Source organism: Balaenoptera acutorostrata, chromosome 20 (genome assembly GCF_949987535.1).
Source record: "Balaenoptera acutorostrata chromosome 20, mBalAcu1.1, whole genome shotgun sequence".
Classification (NCBI taxonomy): Eukaryota; Metazoa; Chordata; class Mammalia; order Artiodactyla; family Balaenopteridae; genus Balaenoptera; species Balaenoptera acutorostrata.
In genome coordinates this window covers 62885401-62907310 of record NC_080083.1, presented here as the reverse complement: position 1 = coordinate 62907310, position 21910 = coordinate 62885401, and the positions used below count along the sequence as shown (strand labels likewise).

The 21910-nt window shown below is 40.1% G+C and overlaps 1 protein-coding gene across 14 annotated transcripts in view; it reads left to right on the top strand.

Annotated features, from left to right (window-relative positions):
- The window catches only part of CEP112 (centrosomal protein 112), a 417120-nt gene that overhangs the window by 311289 nt on the left and 83921 nt on the right, over positions 1-21910 (top strand). For all 14 annotated transcript variants that reach the window (XM_057536338.1, XM_057536336.1, XM_057536335.1 and 11 more), the window contains 2 exons: positions 11037-11099; positions 17185-17334. In XM_057536338.1, coding sequence (XP_057392321.1) covers positions 11037-11099; positions 17185-17334 — 213 coding nt within the window. The remainder of the gene's footprint in view (positions 1-11036; positions 11100-17184; positions 17335-21910) is intronic.

The following is a 21910-nucleotide window of genomic DNA, read 5'->3' as shown; positions in this document are numbered from 1 at the left end:
CACCATCATCACCATCACCATCATCATCACCACCACCATCATCACCATCATCATCACCACCATCACCATCACCATCACCATCAACATCATCACCATCACCATCACCATCATCATCACCATCATCACCATCACCATCATCATCACCATCAACATTATCATCACCATCACCATCATCACCATCACCATCATCATCACCATCATCACCATCATCACCATCACCATCATCACCACCATCACCATCAACATCACCATCATCACCATCACCATCATCACCATCACCACCACCATCATCACCATCATCACCATCACCATCATCACCACCATCACCATCAATATCATCATCACCATCACCATCATCATCACCATCAACATCACCATCGTCACCATCACCATCACCATCACCACCACCATCACCATCACCATCACCATCACCACCACCATCATCACCATCACCATCACCACCATCACCATCACCACCACCATCATCACCATCACCATCACCACCACCATCATCACCATCACCATCAACAACACCATCATTATCATCACCATCACCATCATCATCATCATCATCATCATCATCATCGCCATCATCATCCTTTAATATTTGTCTCCTTACAAAAGCCTTCTCTGATGTGAGGTATCTCAGGTAGTTTTTCCCTAATAACACCCTGTGCATAGCTCTCTCATGATGCTTATGCTGTATTTTATTTACTCACATATCTGTCTCCTCCCCAACTTCATTAAATCTTTTTCTTTACTTTTTAATTGAAGTATAGTTGATGTGCAATATTTTATGAGTTACAGGTGTACAATATAGTGGTTCACAATTTTTAAAGGTTATACTCCATTTATAGTTATTGTAAAATGTTGACTATATTCCCAGTGTTGTACAATATATCATTATAGCTTATTTTGTACATAATAGTTTGTACCTCTTATCCCCCTATCCCTATTTTGCCCCCTTCCCCATTGGTAACCACTAGTTTGTTCTCTATATCTGTGAGTCTGCTTCTTTTTTGTTATATTCACTAGTTTGTTGTATTTTTATATTCCACATATAAGTGATATCATTACAGTATTTATCTTTCTCTGTCTGACTTATTTAACTTAGCATAATGCCCTCCAAGTCCATCCATGTTGCTGCAAATGGCATTATTTTGTTCTTTTTTATGACTGGGTAATATTCCATTGTCTATATGTACCACATCTTTTTTATCCAAATTCATCTGTCGATGGACACTTAGGTTACTTCCATATCTTGGCTGTTGTAAATAGTGCTGCAATGAACACTGAGATGCATGTATCTTTCTGAATTAGTGTTTTTGGTTTTTTCGGGCATACACCCAGAAGTGGAATTGCTGGGTCACATGGTGAGCATCCTGTGCCCAACACAGAGGAGGTGTTTCAAGTAAATGTTTGTGAAACCATCACAGGGATATACCAGGATTTCGGGGAGGGCTGTGGGGTGTGGGTGCGTGTGTGTGAAAAACTAGCCTATTTATAATCACATGGTAACAAGTTGATGTAGGAGAAAATATTGGTGACGTGAGAAGAAGGGAGACTGGGGAGAACTGATGGTGTCAGTCTTTTGATTGTGGTAAGAGGTAGAATCCATGTTTCGGTGAAGGAACATTGCTCCTTTAACCAGTTGTAATGATATAATTTATGCCTTCTATTTTCTGGAAGAGTTTATGTGGAGTTGATATTATTTATTCCTTAGGTGTTTAATAGAGTTCACTAGTAAAGCCAGGTGGGCCTGAATATAGGTAAGTAGGGTTTTGTGTGTGTGTGTGTGTGTGTGTGTGTGTGTGTGTTTTAACACATATAGGGATATAGGACCCTTTGAATTTTCTATTTCTTCTTGAGTTACTTTTGGTGATTTGTATCATTTAAGAGATTTATGCATTTTTGTCTAAATTAGAAGAAAACTTGATGATATGTTTACAATATTTCCTTATTGCTCTATTAATGTCTGTAGGATCTGATAGTGATGTCCCCTTTCTCTCATTCCTGATATTGGTAATTTATATCTTCTTTCTTCTGTTTCTGATCAGTCTGTCTAGAGGTTTATTGATTTTATTGATGTCTTCTCAAAGAACCAGCTTTTGGTTTCATTGATTTTCTCTTTTTTCTATTTTCTATTTCATTGTTTTTTACTCTTATTTTTAGTATTTTCTTTCTTCTGCTTACTTTCTCTTTAATTTGCTATTCTTTTTCAAGCTTCTTCAGGGGAAACTTTTATCACTCATTTGAGAATTTCTTTCTTTGCTAATAAAATAATTGAAAGCTAAAAATTTCCACTAGGCACTAACTGCCATTCCACAAATACTATGCTTCCATTTTCATTAATTTCAAAATATTTTCTAAGTTCCCTTGTGATTTCTCCTTTGACTCATAAAATTAGATTATATTGTTTCTTTTCCAAACATTTTAGGAACATCAGATACATTTCTATTATGGATTTATAATTTAGTTTCATTGTGGTCAGAGAATATACTCTGTATGATTTCAGTCCTTATAAAATTATAGAAATTTGTTGTATGGTCTAGAATATGGTCTTTCTTAATTAATGGTCAAGTTGTTTGACAGCCTTTTTCAGATCATTTATATCCTCACCAATTTTCTATCTACTTTTTCTATCAATTCCTGAGAGAAGAGGGTTGAAATACCCTCAACTGTAATTTGTAGATTTGCCTATTTCTCCTTTCAGTTCTGTCAGTCTTTGCCTTATGTATTTTGAAGCTCTTGAAATTAGGTACAAATACATTAGGATTTTTATATTATATTTATGAATTAAAATTTTTATCATTATGAAATATCCTTCTTATTTTCTGCTAAGCTCCTTTGTTCTCAAATCTACTTTGATATTAGCTATGCTACTGTACTTTTCTTGTAATTACTGTTTGTGTGATACATCTTTCTTCATCCTTTTAACATTTTAAAATATTTAAAGTGTTTATCTTGAAATTACCATGTAGTTACACCTTCTTTTTTTTTTTTTTAAAGATTGATTGATTGATTGATTACTATGTTGGGTCTTCGTTTCTGTGCTAGGGCTTTCTCTAGTTGTGGCAAGCGGGGGCCACTCTTCATTGTGGTGCACGGGCCTCTCACTGTTGTGGCCTCTCTTGTTGCAGAGCACAGGCTCCAGACATGCAGGCTCAGTAGTTGTGGCTCACGGGCCTAGTTGGTCCGCGGCATGTGGGATCTTCCCAGACCAGGGCTCGAACCCATGTCCCCTGAATTAGCAGGCAGATTCTCAACCACTGCGCCACCAGGGAAGCCCTACACCTTCTTTTAAATCTAGTCTGACAATCTCTGTCATTTAGATGGAGTTTTTAAACCATTTATAATAGTTAATGTGATTATTGATGTTGTTGGGTTTCGATCTATTATTTTGCCATTTGTATTTCTACTATTGGCATATTAGATATACCTCTTCATTTTTTACATGTACTTTGTTACATCTGCCTTCACATACTATTATACCAGTTTACATAAAATGTAAGTATCTTAATAACAATATACTTCCATTTCCCTATACCTGTTTCTACCTATATCGTAAGCTCCATGATATACTTTTATTATTTTTGCTTTAACAGTAAATTGTCTTAAAAAGAAATTTTAAATGAGAAAAAAGATAATTTATATTGACACACATATTTTCTATGTCCAGTGCTCTTTATCCCTTTGAGTTGATCCACGTTTCCATTTAGCACCATTTTCCATCTGTCTGAGCAACTGCCTTTAACCTTTTATGTAGTGCATGTCTGCTAGTAACAAATTCTCTCAGATTTTTGTTTGAAGATATCTGTATTTCATCTTCAGTTTTGAAGGTTGTTTTCACTAATTATGCAATTCTAGATTGACAGATTTTTTTGCTTTCAGCACTTTAAAGATTCATTATGTTATCTTCTGACTAGCATAGTTTCAGATGAAATATCCTTATTCTAATCTTTTTAATGTATCTTTTTTTTTCTGGCTGCTTTTAAGACTTTATTTCTGTTCTTGCAATTTGATTACGATGTTTCTGATGTGATTTCCTTTGTGTTTATGTTTTGTTGTTGTTCATTGATCTTCAACTTGTGGTTTTATAGTTTTCTTCATATTGGAAAATTTTCAGCCATTATGTCTTCAAATATTTTCCCAAACCTTGTCCTCCTGGTATACAATTTCACATATGTTAGATGATGTGATATAGTCTCAGAGATTCATTAAATCCAGTCTTTTGTCTCTCTGACACGCATTTGTATATTTAAAATGCTTTTTCTTCATATTTGCTGATCTTTTCTTCTATAATGCCAAATCTGTTGTTTATCCTACCAGTGAAATTTTCCTTTCAGATAGTATATTACTATGCTCTAGGCTATTTAGTTCTTTTTTATACTTTTATTTCTCTCTTCACTGTGTTCAATTTTTTTGTTTAAATATTTGGGCCTGTTTTTAATGGGTAGTTTAAGATCTTTGTCCACTAATTCCACCATCTCTATCATTTCTAGGTCTAATTCTGTTGACTGATTTTTCTCCTGCTTATGGCTCACATATTCGTGCTTCTTCTCATGTTTAGTTATCTTTTATTGGATGATCAACACTGTAAAATTTATATTGTTGGAAGCTGGGTTTTCTTGACTTCTTTTAAAAAATATTAGACTTTGTTTAGGAAGCAATTAAGTACTTGTGGATGACCAGTTTGACCCATCTGAAGCTTGTTTTTGAAGTTTGTTAGAACTGACTTGAGGTTGTCTTTACTCTAAGGCTAGTTTAACCCCATGACTAAAGTGTGACCTTTCTGGATGTTCTGTGATGACTCTTCATTCTGGCTGGTTAGAACTCAAATATCTCCCAGATTTGTGTGAGCTTTGGGAATTGTTAATCTTAAAGCTCTCCAGTCACTTTTTACTTGGCCTTATAGAACTTAACCCTTTACGTACCCAGAGTATCAGCAACAGACTCAAGAGGAAACCAGGTAGATTCTGAAGCTCCTTCTCTACACAGCTTCCTCCTGTCCAGTGCTCGGTGCCCACAAATTCCAGCTTCCTCAGACTCCCAAACTCCAGTCTGTTTCCTCTACTCACAAGACTGCTATGCTGTGCTTCGATTCCCTTTCCCCGTGTTCAGGCCCAGAATGTGCCCTGCGACGGAAGCAGGGGTGATTGTAGGGCTTGTTGCATTTGTTTCCCTTCCCTTCACAGGGTCACAATCCTGTGCTTCTTGTTTCCCAGCATCCTAAAGCTGCGTTTCCTGTGTCTTGTCCAGTTTTCTGGCTGTTTACTACAGCAGATTAAGTATGGTCCCAGTTACTCTATCATGGCCCACATGGAAATCATGAATTTTGTTGATGATTCTAAATTTATGCTTTTATTTTAAGGTAAAATACAGAGATTTTCAAGTTTGAAAGTTCTGTAAATATATTAAATATAAATATTTGGTATGAATTCTCTGAATATTTTTGTTGACAGGGTAGTACACAGTGATATATTAAAGTCGGGCACCAGCTGGCCATAACTGTAAGCTTCAGATGAATGCCTGCAAAGCTTTTGAACAGGAAATACTGCACAGTGCACTGAGCTTTATGCTGTTTCAAGAATCTGGGAAGCATCTTTCTTTTTAATCCTAAAAACAAATATTTAATTCAGAAATGTATGCTCTTATATTTTAAAGAAACTTCTCTTTATAAGATCTAGGCCTGTCTTAAGTATAAGTGTTCTAGAGGAGTCTCCTAATTTTCTTCTCTCCAAATCACCTTCCTGGAAATCATGAATGCCTGAAGTTTCACCATTAATGATAGGAAAAAAAAAAAAAAAAAAAGGAAGGAGAGACTTTTTTTGAATTAAGACCTGCAGAGAAACAGTAGCAATTAAGATGATTAACAACCATCGACACCTTTGTGAAAATTGTTTGGTTTGCTCCTTTCCGGTAGGGTTTTTAAAGCCAAGATTTTGATGGCAATTACATAGAGAAACAAACACCTTGGGCTCTTTAGCAGAGAAGAGTGACCTGAGGACAGCAGAGGGGACTGAGTGCTTGGGGGAGGGGGAGGGCAGGCCAAGCACACGTCGGGGCAGAGAGAAAGAGCCGGAGATAAGAAAACAAAACAACTTTCTCATTTCAGGATGATGATTTTCCTCTCATCTGTTCAGGTCATGCTACAGATGACTGTTTGAAAATTGTATTTCTAAGTAGTAATGCTAGCTGTAAAAATAAGATTTGGATTAAAAGAACTAACCCGAACCTAACTTTATGTATGGAAATAAAATGGACAGTGAGTGCCATCCTGAGAATAAAATTATTCAAAACTGTTTTAGAGACAGTTCGCATGATAAATGAGCTATAAATTTTCAACCGTGCTAAACTGGAGCTTTTTAGATTCATCTAAGAGGAGTTCAGAAATCCAGACAACTGTGATTTAGGTTCACATACATAGTAAAAACCTTGAAGGTTGATAAGTTAATTTTATTTCTTCAATTATTCGCATTATTCTCCAAAGTGTTGATTCTGCTCCATGTTGCTATTGGCAAGTTCTAGAGATGTTCATCTCTCACCCATTGGCCTCACTTTAAACTCATATTGGTAATGTCAGGCGGGCCCTAATACCTCCTGGAGTCCTGGGGCTCATGCTGGATTCCTCAGCCTCTTCCCTTTCCCACTTCTTACATGGCTATTCATACCCTTTCCTCACACCTCAAATCTCCCAGCAATCTCTTCTGCCATCCTCATGCTTCGCTGAGGAATCTTTCCTCCTACTCCACGGAGAAGTTGGACGTGATCAGAAGTTCCCACCACTGTACCAGGGATAATTGACCTGCACTCCCAGCAAAGGCCACCCCGTCCCCTCGTGCCCTAGAACTCACCCCTTCGCCTTCACTCCAGGACATGCCGCCGGTAGATCTCTGGCATCATTTGTTTTTTCCTTCTCTATGGCCAGATCTTTCCCATCATCTTACACACATGCTGCTCTCTCGCCTTGTAAAAAAGAAAACAAGCATCAGCCCTTTCTTTACTCACTTCCCCTGCAACTTCCAGCCCATTTCTCTCCTTTTTTTTGGTAACAAAACTGTGGACAACTTGTCTCATCTTCTCCAGTTCCCCTCTCCTACCCTGCGCTCCCTCCGATGCAGCTTTCCTCCTTGGTGCTTACCAGAATCACTCATGTCCAGGCCACCACTGTCCTCCACACGCTCATGTCACGTGACTCCCCGTAGAACCCGACACAGCTGACTAGTCCTGGAAGCACTCTCTTCCCTTGGCTTCGGGATCCCATACTCTCCTGCTTCCTTCTCTCTCTGGCCATTACTTCCGTTTACTTTCCTCCCCATCTCCAGCCTCCTGACATCTGCAGGCCCAGGGCTCGGGATGCTTAGACTTCTGTTTTGGATACACACTCAATGCCTTGAGATCTCATCCAGTAGCATAGCTCTACCTGCCGTTCATATACTAGTGACATTTGAATTTATACTTCTAACCTAGACCTCTCCTCTGGACTCCAGAACATTTGAACATATTCAAATGTTCACCTCAACACGAGGTGTCCAGTAGGCATCTCCAAACTTCGTGTGTCCAAAACCAATCTCTTGATCTTTCCCCCAGATCTGTTCCACGTGTAGTTTTTTTTGATGTAAGTTAATGACAACCCCATTCTTCTAGTTGCTTAGGACAAAAATCTTGAAGTCATCCTTGATTCATCTCTTTATCTTGCAGCATTTCCAGTTGGTTCTACTTTGAAATCTTTCTCAGAATCTGACCACTTCTCACCACCTTTTCTGTCACCGTCTGGATTATTTGCGGTAGATTCCCAACTGGCTTCTCTGCCTGATTCTTGCCCAAAACAAGAGCTAGAGTGATTGTATGAATACTCATGTGAAAGCATGTCACTCCTATACTGAAAACGCCTCCTTGACTCTCCGTTTCACTCATATTAAAACGCACGTTCCTTGCAGCTGCTACAACGCCATGAGGGATGTCGCCCCTCGTTCTCTCTCATCCTGTCCGAGGGAGATGCTGCTCACAGATCCTCCCTGTGCCTTGAACACACTGCGCATGCCTCTGCCTCGGGGCCTTTGCACTGGCTCTGCCTCTGCCTGGAGTGCTCTTTCCCTAGAGTCCACCATGGCTCCCTCGTCTCCTGCAGGTCTCTGCTCATATATCAACCTCTCGGCGAGGCTTTCCCTAACTTCTGTGTTTTTAGAATTGTAAACTACCCCCCCTACCATTCCTCACTTCTCATCTCACTTTCTTGCTTTATCCTTCTTCATAGCATTTGCACCATCTAACATATTATCACTTTGATAAGTTATATGTTTGCTCTCTAGGTTAGAAGTTCCATAAGGGTAGGGAGAGATTTTTGTCTGTTTTGTCCGCTGCTCTAGTCCCGGTTGCCTGGAATGGATGCATGAATTGGGTGGTTAATTGTAAAAGACTGTATTTGAGGTTGTGGGGTTCTGGGGCTGAGTAGCCTCAGACTCTCGAAGAGTAGCTGCATCTGCGTCACAGGACGTCGTACACTAACCAGCCTCTCTGACTCCAACTTTTTTGGGGAAAAGTAACAATCTTTATGACACTATAATTTTCATATTTTCTAGTAAGTATTTTTAAAGCCTTTAGAACAGTGTGTGCCACCTGGTAAGAGCTCTACAAGTATTTATTAAATAAGCAACAAGTACTTTATCAACAGCGTTTTTTTATTAAAAAGCATTGGCAGGATGTGAAGCAAGACAAATAACCCTCATGAGGCTCAGTGTGGCCTTGATTCTGTAGTAGAGAGTGACTTTATTAGTCATAGAGCTAGAATAGAGTCTGGTGATTTACTAGAGAAAACAGCAATAGTCACAAGCCCTCTCTAGTCTGGAAAAAACAAAACTTCCCAGTGTATTCAGCGCCATTATAGATGCAAAGAGATTTATGGGATAAGCTCTAGCGAACTGCTTGTGAACTTAAGTTCATAAATCACACGGCTGTTGTCTTAGTCAGCTTGGGTTCTGTTACAGAACACCACAAACTGGGTGGCTTATCAAGAACAGAAACTTATTTCCGATTGTTCTGGAAGCTGGAAGTTGGAGGTCAGGGTGCTGGTGTGGTCCAGTTCTAGTAAGAGCCCTTTGCCAGGTTGCACACGGCCATCCTCTCACTGTAGCCTCAAACGGCAGAAAGAACTAGCTCACTGGCCTCTTCTTATAAAGGCCCTAATCACGTTCATGAGGGCTCCACCCCCCAACCTCCTCACCTCCCGAAGCCTCACCCCAAATACCATCACATGGGTATTAGGGCTTCAGCCTTTGAATTTATTCCATGTCCACCCCTGGTTTGCTCCCTGGAGAGATGGAATGAGAGAGGGGACCCAGGTATAGCTCAGGGTTAAAATAAAAACGGGACTGTACAAGAATCGGTATCCTGAACATCTAGGCACCCTTCTGAACACCCTGGCAGCCCGATGTATGCCGCCAGGCTGTAAACCAGGGGACACAGCTCTGGGCAAAATGGTCCAAGAAGGATGTCCAGTCAGATGCTGGTGTGAGAGAGTCCAGGAGCCTTAGTGATACCCTGTGATGACGCCACCTGTCCCCAAGCCTGCCCGTTTTAGAGGGCCACGCTTTAAATAAGCAAGAACACCGAAGATCACCAAACATGGAGGACAATTTCTACAGTGAAAAACAGAGACCAAAACAGGCTGGAACAGCAAAGAAATGAAAGGAACTAAGAAAAATACAGACACTCTAGAGAACAGAAAGAAAATCTAAATGTGTGTGTGTAGGTATGGACATTGTATAGGTGTGTATGAAATCAGTCACCTCAGGAGAACTGGGATTCTCTGGGACGCCCTGTGCCGTGTGCTCTAGCCGGTGAAGCGCTTGTGCTCTACCACGTGGGCTCGGGCCCTGGCTCCATCACTTCCGAGGTGCGACGCTGAGCAGCTCTCTTAACCTCTCCGTGGTACAGCTTCCCCGTCTGCTGAAAACGGGGGGTGATGGTGTGTTCAGAGAACAACAAGGAAACTCTTGGACATTACAGACAGGACGGCCGGAGTTTTTAAAATCCAATACAGAGTTTAACATTTAAAGTCAAGAATTGCTGCAAAAGATCAAAAAGACAAAGTAATGGAAAATAGAAGCAATAAGAAAAATATGCTAAACCTGCGAGCTCCAATATTCAGAGCTGCAGAGACAGGCAGACAGACAGAGAGACGAGAGAGAAAGAGACCAGGGGGAAAAAGAGAGGAAATTAAGAGAGAAATGACCAAAGCCTTTTCTAGAAATGCAGGACCCTAGCGCAGATTGAAAGGGCCTGCTTAGTGCCTGCACAATGGATGAGAAAAAAGGCCCGGCTAGGGCAAGTCACCGCGACATTTCCGAACGCGGAGGATAAAGTGAAGATCCTGAGGCTTCCAGGGAGAGGGAAAGCAGGTCACACACAAAGGATGGGGACTCGGGTGGCAAAGGAGATCATGGAGTTCTAAGTAATGTGGACTTCTTCTGGGAAGGCCACCCTACTTCCAGGGCATAGAAGTTGTTTGATTTAGATGTGTCTGTCACTTCAAAAAAAGAGCTCTTGTGTGTCAGGCAGAGTAGGGCTCAGACCTTGGCTCAGTGAGTCTAATATCTCCTATCAGCCTCCACCAGGAGGGTCTAGTTCTTTTCTCTTTAAACTAAGGGAAAGGGTGTTAAATTTACCGTCTTCCCTCCCCCACCTCCGATTCCCTCTCCCCTCGTTTCCTCTTCCTTCTCCTCTGTTTCCTCTCTTCCCCGACTTCACACACGTTTGCTGGGTCTATTTCTGTCTCTCCTTCTCCCTTTCTCTTTCCACAGAAGTCTGTGTTTGTCTAATAATTGGCAGGAGAGATCTTTTTTTTTTCTCTTTTGCTTTTTGCTTTTTAAGTGATGAATAGTTGGCGTTAGATCAAAGGCAAGCCCTGTGGTTTTCTGGCTGCCCCAGAAGGGCGGTGCAGCTGGCAGCCATCCCAGCTGCCTGGTGATAGGCGTGTGCGAGAGATACCCAGCTCACAGGTCACTGTGTGTGTGTTCATTGCATGTGTTTTTCAGGCCAACAGCAGGCTGAAGCAGATTGAGAAAGAATACACTCAGAAGCTTGCCAAATCCTCACAGGTAAGAACTTTAAAGAAAAAAAGAGCAAAACCAAAACAAACAAGAAAGAAACCTACCATAAAAGCGTTTGTACTTTAGAGCTAAACGTGATTCTTTTCAGTTTTTTATGGATTAGTATCATATTTTTGATGAGTATGCGGATGCTATTAATATTTCAGTCTTAACTTTTTAAAATCAGGCATATTGAACCATTTGAACCGACACACACGTACACATGCACACACACACACACACACACACACACACACTCAGATATTGTAAAACCAGCCTGTGTACTTGAACAAGTCCAGGCTGAAACATATTTCACAAGGGCTGGAGATACACACCTACATTTGTGATATAAGCGGTTTGATACCATCTGTGCTTTTTTTGCAGTATTCCATTTTGCTGCACCTAAAGACTGCTTAACAACAGGATTCAAAATGGCAAATATACTGGGTTAAATTAGCAGCTCAACTGTTGACTCCTTTTGGGAAGAAGAAGAATTACAAGGCCCAACATTCACATCTTGCTGGATGTTGTTACTACAGTAGTTGTAGTGGAAGGCCAGATACTGAACACTTGTCTCTACTTGACTTCTGAAGCTTGGAGTCCTTCTTCTGCCCAAGTTGTTATAATGATGTCCTCTGGCATCATCTAGGGAATTCCAAACATTCCTTAGTTGTATGAGTCATTGTGGAATAAATAAATGCTAATTTTCATCTTACAGATGGATAGATTAAGCCATTTCATTTTGTGGACATCGTATCTGATGATTTTTAAAATCAACTTTTCTTAGTATTTTTGCCATGTATAGTGAGATGTGGCAGTCACCTGAAATGTATGTACACAGTGGTAGTACTAGCAACGCTACAACAAAACGATAATGAAATTAAGAATTTTATGGGGCACTAATCATATTGATTCATTCAGTCTTCATTCACAGAACTCTGGGATTAGAAACTATTACTGACCCCATTTTTCCGTTTGAGAAAACTGAGACTCAGAGAGGTGAGGTCACGCAGGTTAGCAAGTGACTAAGCCAGGACCCAACCTGTCTTTGACATTGGAACGGAAGGTCTTAACCTGACACCACCAGTCTGGCCCAACCCCTCACGTTTTTAATATGGCAAAACTCTGCCGATAATTATGAAATTTCTTAGGTTCTACAGTTATTTCTAAAATGTGCATGTATTATATAATTCACATCCCATTAGGAAAGCAAAAAGTCTTTGTCTAAGTGAAGATGAACGTGTTTATCTAAAAGATGACGGTGATGTCTCGATGGCCATTATTCCAGGAAATAACATGGGGAAATATCCTTTTTAATCCACTGAGAAAGATTCTTATAATCAAAAGAAATCTTATTACTCCAAAAGCTAAACTAAAACGTGAAAAAAACCCCAGCTGGCCTACCCTTACATCCTGCTTATTTTGCTTTATGTTAAATGGCGGAGGTAGACCAAAAGTGAGATACAAAATAGCTGATAGAAATGCTTAAACACTGAGAGTATTTAAGTTTTACCTAAAGGAAGGTGTGAAGAAGCCTGATTAGTCCATATTAAAGCAAATTAAATGTAAGTTGGGGGGCAGAAAGCCTAAGCTTTGGAGTCCACAGACCTGAGTCTGAGTACCAGCCCCACCACTTACATGACCTTGAGCGAGTTACCTGCTCTCTCTGGAATCCAGTTTCCTCATGTGTAAAATGGGGGAGTAGTATACTTACCTCATAGGACAGTTTTAAGTATTAAGTAACACAATGCCAGAAAAGTGCTTAGTACAGGGCCTAGGACACGGTAAAGCATTTAACAGCTGTTAGTTCTTATAGGAGCCTGTGAAATCTCAGTGGAGAAAGGAGAGGGGGAGCAAAGAATGAAAACTGTATGGAAGGAGCAAGAAATTATGTATTTTAAATTTATTTCTGGGTGTTCAAGAACTGATCAAATCTCCCTCCACAATTTGGAGAGGGACAGGGTTGCTGGATATCTCCCCATGTAAGGACATGGAGGAGGTAGGGAGCAGACGTCAGCTGGTGACAGCTGTCACGTGCTGTGGCCGTCACTCATAAATGAGAGGGCAGTGCAGCACCGAAAGAGAAAAAGCCTGGAAAAGGTGGGGTGACATAAGAAAAGGTAGTCCATCCTTCTCATAAGAGTAGGGTGGCCTTACATTACAAACATTTTGTTTGCCCACCTCTAAATAATATAACTATTTATATGCATATAAGTATGTGTATATGTTTATATCTGTGAGCTGGCATTTGAGAAACACTTGTCTCCAATCAAGTCAGTTCAGAGAAACAGATTATTTGAAAATAAACATTATACAACAGAACTGTGGATGGACTTTTGCTGTTTTCCAGTGATAGTCTGCTGGAATCTCTAACTCATATCTCGGCTGAGGAGAGTGCCAGGAGCAAAGCTGCTTAACTGTTTATCAGATTTTTTTAAATCCCTCTCTCAAAAAAAAAAGTAATAAGATGAATGCATTAGTAATGTACCTAGGGCAGCATCAGGTTAAATTTGGAAAATATTTTAAATATTTTACTCCCTTAAAGGAAGTCACTTAACCTTTAAGATTTTATCAAGCTCTAGGACCTAGCAGACCATGCACTCTGAACGCTCACAGGCCCAGGACGGCGGCCCTCCTGGGACGCTCGGTGTTCACCCCGATGGCAGTGGTGACACCATCTCTGGGAACACTCCCAAGTATAATTTCCATCAGAATCGCGTATTTGTTCTTTTTTATCTTAATAGTACATATTAACCTTGCCTTTTCATCTTTCATGTCGTTTTCCCCACTCATCTGACTTACCTGGTGGCCATTTTTCAAAGAAAAATATTGCCATTTTTGCAGGAATGTAGGTAGCTGCGGAGAAATGCTAGCAGAGCCTGCCCATCGCCGAGGGACCGATGTCCCCCCGCGTGGCCCCCAAGCTCCCGCTGGCGCAGATTAGAGCCTGGGCTCATGCCCCGTGCCCATATGCCCCCCTCCCTGCCACTCTTCAGGGTGGCCACCCAGAAGTCACGTGTGCCCCTTTTCCACTCATTTTCTAGGGATCTTCAGTGTTTGCCGAACCTTGCCATGTATGCCTTGTCTATTGTATTTTAAAGAAGAGTTTTATGAAAATCTCAAACTCTACTATGATCTAAAAAACAAGAGAGTTAAAAATGAAATCTTGACCTCTATTTAGAATCCTGTTATTTTTAAGACCTAATAAGACCACTGACATTTATGCAAAGTAGAAATTGCTTAACAATATGATGAAATATTACAGCTTTCATTGGTTGGGTTGCTTACAGTATTAGCCCCAAATAACTTTCCCTTTGCTTCCCCAAATATTAATTTTTAATATCCATATGGAAATGTTCTTATCCACTTCTTTCTCTGAAGCTAATACGGTATAGACATTTAGTTGAGTGGTAGCATTTTGTCTTATGATTTTTAATATGATTCAGTCAAACCCAGTGGCGTTTGATTATGATTGTACAGGTCAGTTTCTCTTTTTCTCAGAAACTTTTTACATTATTACTCCATGAAAAGACTAAATTATCTCAATATAATTTGCCAGGGAATTATTTTTTCTTATTTACTATGATTATAGTTCCAATACTTAAATATCTATTGAGTGCCAGTTGTGAGCCCTGAGCTAAGGAGAGAACAGTCTGTTGTCCTGTACTCTAGGTCTACAGCCAAGACCTAATTCATCTAGTTAGTGTGATTATTTCTCAATCTTAAAGTAAACCTCAAATCTGCTTCCAAAATTATCCATATTTCAGCCACCTCTCTAAATCCGTCGTATCTATCAGTCTATCAATTCATTTATCTATATGAGGTATTTCATCTGAAGTGTTTTGACAGTCTCCCTATATCATCTTCATAAGTTTTAAAATATAACTTGCCAAAGATAATCTCATTATTTCCCCAAAGGAATTTCATTATTCCCGCAAAGAATGTTAAGGTTTCATTTTCTGCACAAAAGCAAGCATGTTCTCCTCACCCATCATTCCTTCCAAAACCTGCATTTATTTATTTTTGATGTATGCTGTCATAAATCTTCTGAAAAGAAGAGATCCATGTCTTATGTCCTTGTGGTCATTTGAAGAGCCCCCAAATATATTTTACCTTCAGTCTTGGTCAGTTAGAAGCGAATCTAAATCTTACTAATTTTTAAAGGCACGAAATTACTTTGTACCATAAAAATGCGCTGTGTAATCGTGGTGGTGGTATACGAATCTACACGTGATAAAATTGCGTGACAGAACTAAACACACACGTGCACGTGCACACACGTGCACACACACACACACTGAGCACATTACAGAATTAAACTCAACACTTCTACCACGTTTCAGTTTACTCAACTTGAAACACTGCAATAGTCATTGAAATAGTTATTTTTACTATTTGGCCCCATGTTCTTATAAAATATCACTCTTAAGATTCATGCTGGGCCAAGGAAATCTGGCTGTTTCTTATCTCTGGCTCCTCTTGCTCTGTGACTGTGAGTGAGCTGCTTATTCTGCGCCTCAGTTTTTGACATTTACTCTAAGAATTTAACCTTCCCTGTTTCATAGAAGGGCTATGAGAATTAACTGAATTGCAGCCAGAATGGAAACACTTAATCAAAATTCAGAAAACAGATGAAAACATCTTCATTCTTAGTCAATGAATCCCTCTTCCCATTGCAGAAGGTTCAAGTTTGCATTTTAAAATATTCATATATTTTGTCATTTATTTCACACTTGTTTTATATTTGGTTATTTACAAATTCTAAGTGTTAACCTTTGTTACAGTGAGTTTGCTCACTTCTCAAAGCTTAAATGTTCCTTTTTTGGGTAAATATGCTACTTATGTCAGTAGTAACAACTAATGTTTCTATAGCACTTGGCATCTGGAAGACTCCAGACACTTTCTATTTACTGCCTTATGATACTGTAATCTAGTTTTGTCATCAAATAATAGTTGAAAAACTGAGCTTCAAGGAACATATAGCACTAACTGGTCCAGTGTTTCTCACCAACCAGCCCTTCTCCTGTAGACCCAACAGCATAAAGTTCTAACCCAGGACGAAGGTTGCTTCTTTTGTTAGAAGACACAACCATTTCCTGCTTTTGAAAGGTCATCACTATTGAATTTGAAAGGAAATGGGTACATCCAAACCAAAGGAAGAGCAGTGCTCTCAGTAAACCTATTAAAGAAAAGGTCCCTCATCCGATTTGCTTTGAGACCATGGAGGGAACCCAGTCATGGAGAGACCCGATTCTCAAATGTAGAGAATACTACGGGAGCCTCTGAAATGACTCGTTTGAACCAAAAATAAACTTTCATGGACATATATCAGTTAGGAAGAAAGCAACCTATTTAGAACTATATCATAATAAACTTCTCTTCAATACCAAAACCTTGTTTAAAGGGAAGACAAAGTAGTAGCTAGTTAAGAGGAACTGACTAGTACAGCAGTCGACCTGTCTGCAGGGTTCAAATCCTGCCTGTCTCCTGGTCGCATGGCATCTTCAGCAACGTCACAGGTTGACCTCTTGCTCTGCCTCTGTCTCTCCATTTATAAAAGATGGGCAATGGCGGTGCTTGTCACACAGTAGTGACTGACACAGGAACTGAAGTGCTTAGCACAGTACACAAGCGTTAGTAAACACTCAAAAATCATTGTGTAGTATTAGGTAACTATGAACCATGAACTCTGTTCATGATTTTCTTTGGTTATTAGAGTTCAAAGTATTATGAAAGGCAAAATAGTTTTTTTTCACTCTAACGAGTATGTTTCTCAGTAAAATAAATCCTGACACATTTCATATTTTTGAGATCACAGATGTTCTTTCCTCTGATGAGTAAACATTGTGGAATGTTATAGTGGGAACGGCTTCCAAGTATATTTGGTTCAGCAGTTGTTCACCATTCACAGTTTTATTATAGTCTTTTATTGTGTGGAATTTCATGCGTTAGTGTGTGTGATACATTAATTGAAAATATTTAGTTTGTGGACTAGAGTTTTGCCAAATCCATTCTTTTGTGAAGCATAAATACATATAAAATAGAGGCCTCTCACTGAAGAATTTGAAGCTACAGCATGCTGTTTTCATTTTAGATCATAGCAGAGCTTCAGACGACCATCTCCTCTCTGAAAGAGGAGAGCAGCCAGCAGCGGTTCGCTGCAGAAAGGCAGTTCCAGGACGTTGTACAGAAGTTTGAAGATGAGAAGAAGCAGCTGATTAGAGATAATGACCGAGCAATCAAGGTAATCTGGAGACCCCAGTAACCAGTGGTACCAGCTGCTTTAATGTAATTAGAAGGAGGGCGGATGAATGCAGGTGTCTGGCTCGCTCACACAGCCTGCAGTAATCCATCCACTGGACTCTACCTTTGATGTAGCCAGTGACTCAGGCCGCCTGCCCTCTAAAAGATCACATGCCAGAGGAAAAAGTCATTTTGGGCAAGCTCAGTCCATTCACATTGAACACATATTTGAAAAATACCCTGTCCTTTCTCTTGAGAACCACTTTGGAGCTGTCTCTTGAAATTAGAATGACTGTTTTAGCCCAGTACTGCTGGCTAATAAATTCAGAAGTCAGCTTCCAGTTTACATTCTATTCTCTGCCCACATCCTTTCATTATGGATTCGCATAATGAGAAAGAACCTGTTTGAGGTTTGGAATGCCAACCATCTGATGTGCTTTGACACCGTACTGTGTTGCTGCTGAGAACCTAGGTTGTTTCCAAATGGCTTCAGAGGATCACACCTTTAATAGCAACAGAAAATCCCCTGGACCCTGATTCTTTAGGTGATAGGCAGTTAGATCTCAAAGTAGTTTCTTCTTGGCTTCATAGCAGTGAATATTTTTGTAAGTGTCTACATCATGCTGTGTTTAATCTGTGAGGATAAGCATCTGGAAACCTTTATAAATAAGATTTAAAAGAGAACAAAACATTTTTTAAAGAATTCCCAGTAAAAGATTATTTTTCAGTGATTTTACTTTGTTATAACAATGCTTGAAGTATGTAATCATACAAAGCAAAGAAAAATAAAAGAGACATTTGGGTCACTGCCTTTTTCTGCCTAATCCCTCCATCTTTCTTTTCTGTAGCCTATTGTAGGCAATCTGAGTAACTTAGGGAGAAGTCAGTGTTAATGTCAGTTGCTTTGTTGTATATACCCTTTAAGCCTGGACAGCACTGAATAGAAGAGAAACCTTAAGACATGGACCGAACCTTAGAGGCCAGTATATCCAGCCTCCTCACTTTAGAAGTGAGGACTTGTTTTGTTGTTAATGAGATTTTCCCTGTATTTTTCCATCTGTGAGCGTCTTCTCCCCCTACGTGTGATGAGACAAAAACAGATGTTTCTTTTTCGTATCCTGGTAATTTTAACAAATCTTTGAAACTCTTCATTTATAGATGCAGAGGAAGTACTCATTGATCTGTAGAACTGTTTAGCTTTGCATGAACTGAGCTGACAACTTTATTTAAATTCTTTTGCTATATAAAAATTTCATTTTAAGTGAGTTTCTTTTCCACTTGATACCCAAATACCAAGTGGTAGGTAATTTCCACATTTTAAATAAGTAATTGAACCCTAATATATGCCAAAGGGGAACATTCATTTACTTCATAACAACAGAGTTTCCAGTACTGTTTCTTAAAGATTAAAACATCTTGAAAGAAATGTAATTAGTATAACTGCCTATTTTTAATTAATTTTTTTGCAGTTTTAATCCATTCACCTGTTAAAAGGGAAAAACATTCTGACCCTAATTTCCAACAGACTGTCAAATCATAAAGACTGAAGTTGAAGTTAAAAGATGGCAGTATATATATATGTACATATATATATTTATATTATATTTATGACATATAATGACCAACATAGGTACCTGAAAATAATTAAAATCACAATGTAGATAAGACATAGTTGAGTTTTGATTCACTCATGTAGATTATGGATAAAGTGAATGACTTTTTCTTTTACTAACCTATATCAAATAGTTAATGTATTAGGACTTGTTGCCTTGCACGTTTTTTTTTTAGGCTATGTCACAAAAAATAATAGGAATAATAGCTGATATTTCTTCAACAAGTAGTATGTACCAGGCTCTTTACCAAACATTTTCATTCACCTCACGTTTCATTGTCTCATTTAAGCTTTATGAGTAATCTTTACGAGGAAGAGTGTTTCTATCATCCCCATCTTACAGATGGAAAAACTGAGGCTCTGGGGTGAAGTAACCAGCCAGAGATCAGAAGGCCAGATAACTGTCAGAGCCAGGTTCAAGTCACGGTCTTCTGACCTGACAGCCTCAGCTATTAACCATTACACCAGACCCCTGCATCTACATTGTCTGTGAAAGTGAATCAGTGACCAAGTGCGTAACCAAGTCAGGGTGTCGTCACTCTGATTCCCTGTCTGCCTGAATGATGACAGCACTTTTGCAACAGTTGTTTGATCTGGACATTCTAATTGTGTTTGAGTGTTTTGTACATGCAGATACATGGAGGGATAGAGATACTCAGAGAGAGACAGAGTCACCACGAGGCTTGTATTTGGTTTTCTGAGACCAAGTACATTTGCCTGCATGTACATTCAAGTAAGCTCGTATGGACCTCATACTTTGTAGTATTACGTCTTACTGTGTTTAAATATTCACTATAAGAACAGTGTGCGTGCTCACTATGAAGTGTGCCTCACCCCACTTTCTGGGAGGAGAACAGAGTGCACAGAAGGCCCAGCGCTCGCTCGGCCAGGGCCTCAGAGTGTTCCCGTGGGTAAGGAGGCCTTTCATTAAAGTCAGTCCTCAGAGAAAACGGAGGTATCGAGGAGGCCGCTGAAACCCAATTAAAGGGCCACCAGTCTGGGGTAGTGTAACACGATAAAACAGTTCTGGAGAATAATTTGGCAATACCTACCATTATTACATTGCCCGAGAGACGTGCCTAGGCTTTGACCCATTTCCAGAATTTGCCCTACGTGGCAGTTAAAGACTCGCCCTGAGCTTTAGCTAGCCAGAAAGATGCTCATTCTCGCACTCACTCATTTATCTCTTAACTGTTCGTTGATTTCCCGTCATGTGAAAGGCGTCCACAGCTCCGGCATTTTTGGTCTCCTTGCTATACTTCCTTTTCCACCGTAGCACATCAGCTGAAAACTAAGCAATATTGAAAGCAATGTTGGAGAAGGATATTTAAGGATCTTGAAGATGTTCGCAAGATAGTTGTCAATGAAAATGCAGTTTACAAAACAGTAGGTACATATGAGGTCATCTTTGCCCAAAAAAAGTGCATATAAAGAGAAAAAAAGACTGGAATTACATATCAAAATTTTACTAGTGGTTATCTCTGAGTGGTGGAATTTGTGGTAATTTTCTTCTTTTATCTTAGCTCTATACTTTAAGTTATAACAACAATTTTACAATAAGAGACAATAAAAAGTGTTTGGTAAAAAAGGAAGCACCTTAGCCCAGAGGAACCCAGTGGTCATAAGGCAGTCATGCAGCCGAGACTTGTGGCTAAGAAGCGAGGCCTCTCGCAGAATGGAATTCCTGGAGTGCAGAAGGAGGTAGAGCAACAGAAGTGCAGTCACACGAGCAGATCTTTCATGCCGTCGTACACCCCATCTCGAGAGCAAAAAATCTTCATCACTTATTTACTGCTTTAGTCCACTCCTCACATTCAGACTCAAGCTTCTAAAAAGAGCTATCTCTACTGTAGAACAAGCCACCCCAAAACTTGGTAGTTTAAAGCCGCAGCTGTGTTACGTGCCCACGATCCTTTGGACCAGAGATGTGGGCGGGGTCGGGCGGGGTGGGCCTTCTGCTCCATATTTGGCACTGGGGCTTGGCGGCCTCGTCAGCATACGTTCTCCCGGAGGCTTGGCTGGGGCCGCGGCATCCAGGGTGGGTCCAGACCCCCCACGTCGCCTCGTTCTCTGGGCAGTCAGACCTTGTACGTGGAAGCTGCTGTCTAAGAGGGGGGTTCAAGTAGGTGAAGGCAGACCTGCGCTTCCCTTACGGCTACCGTAGGAGACTCACGGTGGCACTTCCACCGCATTCTATTGGTCAAGCCAGGTCCCAGCCCCGAACCAGGGGGAGGGGAGATGGTGGCCACCTCTCAGAGGGGGGAGGGGAAGAGGTTGGGAGGCCACGTAGATCCCAGCAGTGGTCTGTGCTCAGCGTCCAGCTCCTTCTCCCCTTGCCCATCACCTGCACAGAATAGTACAGGGAAAACCTGTGTCTGTATCCCTACCACCCAGAATCAACATTGGTCATTAACATCAGGACATATTTTTTAAGAAAATCTACTCTATTTTTGTAAAAAAATGGATAATGGGATATACTCGTAAATAATTCAAAATGCAGGGAGCCAGAAAGGTAAAAATATTTAAAGTCACCACGGGTTTCATCACCCAGAAATAGCCATCTTGGCATTAAGATGAACATCATTTCAGATATCCGACTACATATGAGGAGAAAAGAGAAGGAAAGCCAGAGAGACGTACAGAATGGGTTAATACTCTAGATTCGGTATTTTTTTAGTTTTAGAAAAATCTCAAGTTAATTTTACTTAAATTCAGCTGATGAAAGAAGCTAGACTAAAACAGGAGGAATTGTTAAACTTTTGGGCAGAATTTGATTTGGGGCTGAAAGCTGAGTAGATTAGAATACTCACAGTTGCTCCCATTACCCCTCCTCACCACCTCCTGCCTGGGGTTGTGTTGTATCTTTACAGCGTCTGGGTTTACGATATTCACAATTTGTCTTTAACCATAACCCTTAGTTTAATACCCATGCTATCTTTAAAGGGCATGGTGCTTACCACTAGGC